Raw genomic sequence first — 10617 nt, 5'->3', positions numbered from 1 at the left:
TATGTGTATGGGGATATAAGAGTTAACTAAAAGCTGACCTTGGAGCTGGTCCTTGAATAAAAGAAGAATAGATTCCAAAAATAAGAGGAATAAATAATGATCCTGAGCTAGGAGAGTACATTTTGCAGACCTTTGGTTTCCATATTAAGAAATTTAGATTTTTGTGTACAGTAAAGAAGTTCTGGAATTTTCTGGTTTTGTTCTGTTTGTATTTGTTTATATTTTTAATTTAACTTTTATTTTAGGTTCAAGGATACATGTGCAGGTTTGTTATAAATTTTGTGTCATGGGGGTGTACAGATTATTTCATCACCCAGGTAATAAGCCTAGTACCCAAAAGGTAGTTTTTGATCCTCTCCCTCCTCCCACCCTTCGCCATCAAGTAGGCCCCATTGTCTGTTGCTCCCCTCTTTGTGTCCATGTGTTCTCATTGTTTAGCTCGCATTTATAAGTGAGAACATTTGGTATTTGGTTTTCTGTTCCTGTGTTAGTCTGCTTAGGATAATTGCCTTCAGCTCCATCCGTTACTGCAAAGGACTAATAGGGGCCAGTGAAAGGGATGGATGACAGCAGGTTGGCAGACCCATGAGTGAATCATTGCAATTGTCTCGTGTGTGAGCTGTCCCAAATTAGGTGCCATAAAGGGAAAAGGTAAGTAAGATTCAGATATTTAGGGTCAGAATTTAAAAATGTGTCTAAATTTTTAAGATTTTGTGGATATGACATTGCTGCACCAAATGAGTTTGGAACCTACTAGAGGTTTAAGAGGGAAGATGAATATTAACATGTTAGGTGTCTGTGGAACAATTGGGTAAAGATGTCAAAGTAGACTGTTGGATATTTAACATCTAGAGCTCACGGGACAGTGTAGAGGAAGTAATGACTGATATTGTAAATCTTCTAGAAAGAAATGGTGCAGGGAGAAAAGGACTCGTGAGGGCTAAAGGGCGGACAAGACAGTGAACTAAAGTGGTTGGGCCCCGTGAGGGGCCTTGCTCTCCACCAGCGTGCTCTGACTTCCTTCTAAAGGAGACTGAAATGGCCTGGCAAGTGCTTGCAGCAGACCCTCCAGGCTCGCTAAGCACGCATGCCTCCAAAGCTGGCCTCCCGCCGCCACTCCCAGCATGGGCCCGGCCTGAGTGGGTCACTAGGCTGCACGCACGCGCTGGGAAAATGCGGGAAAGGCTGCGGGAGGGCCGCGCCTGCGCAGTAGCGGGCCGTCGGTTGGGCGCAGACAGGCCCCGGAAGATGGAGAGATGGAGCCACCCCAACAGACAAATAGGCCTTTCAGCACACTTGATAACCGCAGCGGGCGGGTCCAAGTCCCGTCCCCCACTCCGCTATTGCAGAAGAATCCCTACAGCAGCCTGGATATCTTGCACATTAAAGGGTCGGAGGCTTCTTCTGTCCCTTACGCCCTGGACCAGGGAACGACGGCCCTGCCTAAGAACAAGAACCAGGAGGGCGCCGGGCACCGGCTGCTGAACGTGAGTGAGTGGGGGCCTGGCCGGCACCTGGAGGGCCGGGGCCAGCAGGGCACCTGGAGGGTGGTGAAAGGATTAAAGGGTTCAGTGTGTGCCAATTGCATTCAATTGGCACACATTGAACCCTTTAATCCTTTTTTTCATTTATAGCAATTCCTTTTTTTATTTTTATTTTTTATTTTTTATTATACTTTAAGTTCTAGGGTACATGTGCACAACGTGCAGGTTTGGTACATATGTATACATGTGCCATGTTGGTGTGCTGCACCCATTAACTCGTCATTTACATTAGGTATATCTCCTAATGCTATCCCTCCTCCCTCCCCTCAACCCATGACAGGCCGTGGTGTGTGATGTTCCCCACCCTGTGTCCAAGTATTCTCATTGTTCAATTCCCATCTATGAGTGAGAACATGTGGTGTTTGGTTTTCTGTCCTTGCGATAGTTTGCTGAGAATCATGGTTTCCAGCTTCATCCATGACCCTACAACAGACATGAACTCATCCTTTTTTTATGGCTGCATAGTATTCCATGGTGTATATGTGCCACATTTTCTTAATCCAGTCTATCACTGATGGACATTTGGGTTGGTTCCAAGTCTTTGCTATTGTGAATAGTGCCATAATAAACATACGTGTGCATGTGTCTTTATAGCAGCATGATTTATAATCCTTTGGGTATATGCCCAGTAATGGGATGGCTGGGTCAAATGGTATTTCTAGTTCTAGACCCTTGAGGAATCGCCACATTGTCTTCTACAATGGTTGAACTAGTTTACGGTCCTGCCAACAATGTAAAAGCGTTCCTATTTCTCCGCATCCTCTCCAGCACCTGTTGTTTCCTGACTTTTTAATGATGGCCATTCTAACTGGTGTGAGATGGTATCTCATTGTGGTTTTGATTTGCATTTCTCTGATGGCCAGTGATGATGAGCATTTTTTCATGTGTCTGTTGGCTGCATAAATGTCTTCTTTTGAGATGTGTCTGTTCATATACTTTGCCCACTTTTTGAAGGGGTTGTTTTTTTCTTGTAAATTTGTTTAAGTTCTTTGTAGATTGTGGATATTAGCCCTTTGTCAGATGAGTAGATTGCAAAAATTTTCTTACATTCTGTAGGTTGCCTGTTCACGCTGATAGTAGTTTCTTTTGCTGTGCAGAAGCTCTTTAGTTTAACTAGATCCCATTTGTCAATTTTGGCTTTTGTTGCCATTGCTTTTGGTGTTTTAGTCATGAAGTCCTTGGCCATGCCTATGTCCTGAATGGTATTGCCTAGGTTTTCTTCTAGGGTTTTTATGGTTTTAGGTCTAACATTTAAGTCTTTAATCCATCTTGAATTAATTTTTGTATAAGGTGTAAGGAAGGGATCCAGTTTCAGCTTTCTACATATGGCTAGCCAGTTTTCCCAGCACCATTTATTAAATAGGGAATCTTTTCCCCATTTCTTGTTTTTGTCAGGTTTGTCAAAGATCAGATGGTTGTAGATGTGTGGTGTTATTTCCAGGGGCTCTATTCTGTTCCATTGGTCTATAGCTCTGTTTTGTTACCAGTACCATGCTGTTTTGGTTACTGTAGCCTTGTAGTACAGTTTGAAGTCAGGTAGCATGATGCCTCCAGCTTTGTTCTTTTGGCTTAGGATTGTCTTGGCAATGCAGGCTCTTTTTTGGTTCCACATGAACTTTAAAATAGTTTTTTCCAATTCTGTGAAGAAAGTCATTGGTAGCTTGATGGGGATGGCATTGAATGTGTAAATTACCTTGGGCAGTATGGTCATTTTCACAATATTGATTCTTCCTATGCATGAGCATGGAATGTTCTTCCATTTGTTTGTGTCCTCTTTTATTTCATTGAGCAGTGGTTTGTAGTTCTCCTTGAAGAGGTCCTTCACATCCCTTGTAAGTTGGATTCCTAGGTATTTTATTCTCTTTGTAGCAGTTGTGAATGGGAGTTCACTCATGATTTGGTTCTCTGTTTGTCTGTTATTGGTATGTAAGAATGCTTATGATTTTTGTACATTGATTTTGTATCCTAAGACTTTGCTGAAGTTGATTATCAGCTTAAGGAGATTTTGGGCTGAGGCGATGGGGTTTTCTGAATATATAAACATGTCATCTGCAAATAGGGACAATTTGACTTCCTCTTTTCCTAATTGAATGCCCTTTATTTCTTTCCCTTGCCTGATTGCCCTGGCCGGAAGTTCCAACACTGTGTTGAATAAGAGTGGTGAGAGAGGGCATCCCTGTCTTGTGCCAGTTTTCAAAGGGAATGCTTCCAGTTTTTGCCCATTCAGTATGATATTGGCTGTGGGTTTGTCATAGAGAGCTCTTATTATTTTGAGATACATCCCATCAATACCTAGTTTATTGAGAGTTTTTAGCATGAACAGCTGTTGAATTTTCTCGAAGGCCTTTTCTGCATCTATTGAGATAATCATGTGGTTTTTGTCTTTGGTTCTGTTCATATGATGGATTACGTTTATTGATTTGTGTATGTTGAACCAGCCTTGCATCCCAGGGATGAAGCCTACTTGGTCATGGTGGATAAGCTTTTTGATGTGCTGCTGGATTCGGTTTGCCAGTGTTTTATTGAGGATTTTTGCATCGATGTTCATCAGGGATATTGGTCTAAAATTCTCTGTTTTTGTTGTGTCTCTGCCAGGCTTTGATATCAGGATGATGTTGGCCTCATAAAATAAATTTGAGATGATTCCCTCTTTTTCTATTGATTGGAATAGTTTCAGAAGGAATGGTACCAGCTCCTCTTTGTACCTCTGGTAGAATTTGGCTGTGAATCCATCTGGCCCTGGACTTTTTTTGGTTGCTAGGCTATTAATTATTGCCTCAATTTCAGAACCTGTTATTGGTCTATTCAGGGATTCAACTTCTTCCTGGTTTAGTCTTGGGAGGGTGTATGTGTCCAGGAATTTATCCATTTCTTCTAGATTTTCTAGTTTATTTGCACAGAGGTGTTTATAGTATTCTCTGATGGTAGTTTGTATTTCTGTGGGATCGGTGGTGATATCCCCTTTATCGTTTTTTACTGCATCTATTTGATTCTTTTCTCTTTTCTTTATTAGTCTTGCTAGTGGTCTATCAATTTTGTTGATCTTTTCAAAAAACCAGCTTCTGGATTCATTGATTTTTTGAAGGTTTTTTTGTGTCTCTATCTCCTTCCATTCTGCTCTGATCTTAGTTATTTCTTGCCTTCTGCTAGCTTTTGAATGTGTTTGCTCTTGCTTCTCTAGTTCTTTTAATTATGATGTTAGGGTGTCAATTTTAGTTCTTTCCTGCTTTCCTTGTGGGCATTTAGTGCTGTAAATTTCCCTCTACACACTGCTTTAAATGTGTCTCAGAGATTCTGGTATGTTGTGTCTTTGTTCTCATTGGTTTCAAAGAACATCTTTATTTCTGCCTTCATTTCGTTATGTACCCATTAGTCATTCAGGAGGAGGTTGTTCAGTTTCCATGTAGTCGAGCGGTTTTGAGTGAGTTTTTTAATCCTGAGTTCTAGTTTGATTGCACTGTGGTCTGAGAGACAGTTTGTTATAATTTTTGTTCTTTTACATTTGCTGAGGAGTGCTTTACTTCCAACTATGTGGTCAATTTTGGAATAAGTGTGATGTGGTGCTGAGAAGAATGCATATTCTGTTGATTTGGGGTGCAGAGTTCTTTAGATGTCTATTAGGTCTGCTTGGTGCAGAGCTGAGTTGAATTCCTGGATATCTTTGTTAACTTTCTGTCTCATTGATCTGTCTAATGTTGACAGTGGTGTGTTAAAGTCTCCCATTATTATTGTGTGGGAGTCTAAGTCTCTTTTTAGGTCTCTAAGGACTTGCTTTATGAATCTGGGTGCTCCTATATTGGGTGCATACATATTTAGGGTAGCTCTACTTGTTGAATTGATCCCTTTACCGTTATGTAATGGCCTTCTTTGTCTCTTTTGATCTTTGTTGGTTTAAAGTCTGTTTTATCAGAGACTAGGATTGCAACCCCTGCTTTTTCTTGTTTTCCATTTGCTTGGTAGATGTTCCTCTATCCCTTTATTTTGAGTCTATGTGTGTCACTGCATGTGAGATGGGTCTCCTGAATACAGCACACTGATGGGTCTTGATTCTTTATCCAATTTGCCAGTCTGTGTCTTCTAATTGGAGCATTTAGCCCATTTACATTTAAGGTTAATATTGTTATGTATGAATTTGATCCTGTCATTATGATGTTAGCTGGCTATTTTGCTCGTTAGTTGATGCAGTTTCTTCCTAGCATCAATGGTTTTTACAATTTGGCATGTTTTTGCAGTGGCTGGTACCAGTTGTTCCTTTCCATGTTTAGTGCTTCCTTCAGGAGCTCTTCTTTTTCTTTTTCTTTTTCTTTTTTTTTTAAATCTTAATTCTTCTCTTTATTGATCACTTTTCAGAGAATGAGGTGGTAACCAACGACTTCCATTGCTACCCTGTGAGCTCTTTTTATATTTTATTAAGAATTCATATAGTGGGGAGGGGGAGATGAAGAGAGGTTGGTTAATGGGTATAAAAATATAGTTAGGTAGAAAAAATAAGTTCTGCTGTTCAATAGCACAGTGACTATAGTTATCAATCTTTTATTATATATTTCAAAATAGCCAGAAGCAAAGATTTGAAATGTTCTCAACACAAAGAAATGCTAAATGTTTGAGGTGACAGATATCCCAATTATTCTGATTTGCTCATTATACATTGTATGCATGTACCAAATATCACATGCACTCCATAAATATCTATTAATATAATTATGTATCAGCAAAAAATTCACTTTAATATATTTAACATCTTTTAATCAGTTGCAGTTTTTTTTTTATTATTATTATACTTTAGGTTTTAGGGTACATGTGCACAATGTGCAGGTTGTTACATATGTATCCATGTGCCATGTTGATTTCCTGCACCCATTAACTCGTCATTTAGCATTAGGTATATCTCTTAATGCTGTCCCTCCCCCCGCCCCCAACCCCACAACAGTCCCTGGAGTGTGATGTTCCCCTTCCTGTGTCCATGAGTTCTCATTGTTCAATTCCCACCTATGAGTGAGAACATGCGGTGTTTGGTTTTTTGTCCTTGCGATAGTTTACTGAGAATGATGTTTTCCAGTTTCATCCATGTCCCTACAAAGGACATGAACTCATCATTTTTTATGGCTGCATAGTATTCCATGGTGTATATGTGCCACATTTTCTTAATCCAGTCTATCCTTGTTGGACATTTGGGTTGGTTCCAACTCTTTGCTATTGTGAATAGTGCCACAATAAACATACGTGTGCATGTGTCTTTATAGCAGCATGATTTATAGTCCTTTGGGTATATACCCAGTAATGGGATGGCTGGGTCAAATGGTATTTCTAGTTCTAGATCCCTGAGGAATCGCCACACTGACTTCCACAATGGTTGAACTAGTTTACAGTCCCACCAACAGTGTAAAAGTGTTCCTATTTCTCCACATCCTCTCCAGCACCTGTTGTTTCCTGATTTTTTAATGATGGCCATTCTAACTGGTGTGAGATGGTATCTCACTGTGGTTTTGATTTGCATTTCTCTGATGGCCAGTGATGATGAGCATTTCTTCATGTGTTTTTTGGCTGCATAAATGTCTTCTTTTGAGAAGTGTCTGTTCATGTCCATCGCCCACTTTTTGATGGGGTTGTTTGTTTTTTTCTTGTAAATTTGTTTGAGTTCATTGTAGATTCTGGATATTAGCCCTTTGTCAGATGAGTAGGTTGCAAAACTTTTCTCCCATTCTGTAGGTTGCCTGTTCACTCTGATGGTAGTTTCTTTTGCTGTGCAGAAGCTCTTTAGTTTAATTAGATCCCATTTGTCAATTTTGGCTTTTGTTGCCATTGCTTTTGGTGTTTTAGACATGAAGTCCTTGCCCACGCCTATGTCCTGAATGGTATTGCCTAGGTTTTCTTGTAGGATTTTAATGGTTTTAGGTCTAACATTTAAGTCTTTAATCCATCTTGAATTAATTTTTGTATAAGGTGTAAGGAAGGGATCCAGTTTCAGCTTTCTACATATGGCTAGCCAGTTTTCCCAGCACCATTTATTAAATAGGGAATCCTCTCCCCATTTCTTGTTTTTGTCAGGTTTGTCAAAGATCAGATAGTTGTAGATATGTGGCATCATTTCTGAGGGCTGTGTTCTGTTCCATTGATCTATGTCTCTGTTGTGGTACCAGTACCATGCTGTTTTGGTTACTGTAGCCTTGTAGTATAGTTTGAAGTCAGGTAGCATGATGCCTCCAGCTTTGTTCTTTTGGCTTAGGATTGACTTGGCGATGCGGGCTCTTTTTTGGTTCCATATGAACTTTAAAGTAGTTTTTTCCAATTCTGTGAAGAAAGTCATTGGTAGCTTGATGGGGATGGCATTGAATCTATAAATTACCTTGGGCAGTATGGCCATTTTCACGATATTGATTCTTCCAACCCATGAGCATGGAATGTTCTTCCATTTGTTTGCATCCTCTTTTATTTCATTGAGCAGTGGTTTGTAGTTCTCCTTGAAGAGGTCCTTCACATCCCTTGTAAGTTGGATTCCTAGGTATTTTATTCTCTTTGAAGCAATTGTGAATGGGAGTTCACTCATGATTTGGCTCTCTGTTTGTCTGTGATTGGTGTACAAGAATGCTTGTGATTTTTGTACATTGATTTTGTATCCTGAGACTTTGCTGAAGTTGCTAATCAGCTTAAGGAGATTTTGGGCTGAGACGATGGGGTTTTCTAGATATACAATCATGTCATCTGCAAACAGGGACAATTTGACTTCCTCTTTTCCTAATTGAATACCCTTTATTTCCTTCTCCTGCCTGATTGCTCTGGCCAGAACTTCCAGCACTATGTTGAATAGGAGTGGTGAGAGAGGGCATCCCTGTCTTGTGCCAGTTTTCAGAGGGAATGCTTCCAGTTTTTGCCCGTTCAGTATGATATTGGCTGTGGGTTTGTCATAGATAGCTCTTATTATTTTAAGATACATCCCATGAATACCTAATTTATTGAGAGTTTTTAGCAGGAAGCGTTGTTGAATTTTGTCAAAGGCCTTTTCTGCATCTATTGAGATAATCATGTGGTTTTTGTCTTTGGTTCTGTTTATATGCTGGATTACATTTATTGATTTGCATATGTTGAACCAGCCTTGCATCCCAGGGATGAAGCCCACTTGATTATGGTGGATAAGCTTTTTGATGTGCTGCTGGATTTGGTTTGCCAGTATTTTATTGAGGATTTTTGCATCAATGTTCATCAAGGATATTGGTCTGAAATTCTCTTTTTTGGTTATGTCTCTGCCAGGCTTTGGTATCAGGACGATGCTGGCTTCATAAAATGTGTTAGGGAGGATTCCCTCTTTTTCTATCAGTTGGAATAGTTTCAGAAGGAATGGTACCAGTTCCTCCTTGTACCTCTGGTAGAATTCGGCTGTGAATCCATCAGGTCCTGGACTCTTTTTGGTTGGTAAGCTATTGATTATTGCCACAATTTCAGAACCTGTTATTGGTCTATTCAGAGATTCAACTTCTTCCTGGTTTAGTCTTGGGAGGGTCTATTTGTCGAGGAATTTATCCATTTCTTCTAGATTTTCTAGTTTATTTGCATAGAGGTGTTTGTAGTATTCTCTGATGGTAGATTGTATTTCTGTCGGAACGGTGGTGATATCCCCTTTTTCATTTTTTATTGCATCTATTTGATTCTTCTCTCTTTTCTTCTTTATTAGTCTTGCTAGCGGTCTATCAATTTTGTTGATCTTTTCAAAAAAACCAGCTCTGGATTCATTAATTTTTTGAAGGGTTTTTTGTGTCTCTATTTCCTTCAGTTCTGCTCTGATTTTAGTTATTTCTAGCCTTCTGCTAGCTTTTGAATGTGTTTGCTCTTGCTTTTCTAGTTCTTTTAGTTGTGGCGTTAGGGTGTCAATTTTGGATCTTTCCTGCTTTCTCTTGTGGGCATTTAATGCTATGAATTTCCCTCTACACACTGCTTTGAACGTGTCCCAGAGATTCTGGTATGTTGTGTCTTTGTTCTCGTTGGTTTCAAAGAACATCTGTATTTCTGCCTTCATTTCATTATGTACCCAATAGTCATTCAGGAGCAGATTGTTCAGTTTCCATGTAGTTGAGCGGTTTTGAGTGAGTTTCTTAATCCTGAGTTCTAGTTTGATTGCACTGTGGTCTGAGAGACAGTTTGTTATAATTTCTATTCTTTTACATTTGCTGAGGAGAGCTTTACTTCCAACTATGTGGTCAATTTTGGAATAGGTGTGGTGTGGTGCTGAAAAAAATGTATATTCTGTTGATTTGGGGTGGAGAGTTCTGTAGATGTCTATTAGGTCCACTTTATGTAGAGCTGAGTTCAATTCCTGGATATCCTTGTTAACTTTCTGTCTCACTGATCTGTCTAATGTTGACAGTGGGGTGTTAAAATCTCCCATTATTATTGTGTGGGAGTTTAAGTCCCTTTGTAGGTCACTGAGGACTTGCTTTATGAATCTGGGTGCTCCTGTGTTGGGTGCATATATATTTAGGATAGTTAGCTCTTCTTGTTGGATTGATCCCTTTACCATTATGTAATGGCCTTCTTTGTCTCTTTTGATCTTTGTTGGTTTAAAGTCTATTTTATCAGAGACTAGGATTGCAACCCCTGCCTTTTTTTGTTTTCCAGTTGCTTGATAGATCTTCCTCCATCCCTTTATTTTGAGTCTATGTGTGTCTCTGCACGTGAGATGGGTTTCCTGAATACAGCACACTGATGGGTCCTGACTCCTTATCCAGTTTGCCAGTCCGTGTCTTTTGATTGGAGCATTTAGCCCATTTACATTTAACGTGAATATTGTTATGTGTGAATCTGATCCTGTCATTATGATGTTAGTTGGTTATTTTGCTCGTTAGTTGATGCAGTTTCTTCCTAGCCTCGATGGTCTTTACAATTTGGCATGTTTTTGCAGTGGCTGGTACCAGTTGTTCCTTTCCATGTTTAGTGCTTCCTTCAGGAGCTCTTTTAGGGCAGGCCTGGTGGTGACAAAATCACTCAGCGTTTGCTTGTCTGTAAAGTATTTTATTTCTCCTTCACTTATGAAGCTTAGTTTGGCGGGATAGGAAATTCTGGGTTGAAAATTCTTTTCTTT

At 39.8% G+C, this 10617-nt stretch overlaps 1 protein-coding gene across 11 annotated transcripts in view; it reads left to right on the top strand.

Moving 5' to 3' along the window:
• The first annotated feature begins 5 nt into the window (after positions 1-5).
• The window catches only part of C2CD6 (C2 calcium dependent domain containing 6), a 206729-nt gene continuing 196117 nt past the window's right edge, over positions 6-10617 (top strand). For all 11 annotated transcript variants that reach the window (XM_063644879.1, XM_055290205.2, XM_055290201.1 and 8 more), the window contains exon 1: positions 6-1487. In XM_063644879.1, the coding sequence (XP_063500949.1) occupies positions 1257-1487 (231 nt within the window). In that variant the 5' untranslated portion in view covers positions 6-1256. The remainder of the gene's footprint in view (positions 1488-10617) is intronic.

The sequence above is a fragment of the Symphalangus syndactylus genome, chromosome 8 (assembly GCF_028878055.3).
Source record: "Symphalangus syndactylus isolate Jambi chromosome 8, NHGRI_mSymSyn1-v2.1_pri, whole genome shotgun sequence".
Taxonomy (NCBI): Eukaryota; Metazoa; Chordata; class Mammalia; order Primates; family Hylobatidae; genus Symphalangus; species Symphalangus syndactylus.
Note: the sequence above shows the minus strand (reverse complement) of the source record. Positions and strands in the feature narration are given on the sequence as shown.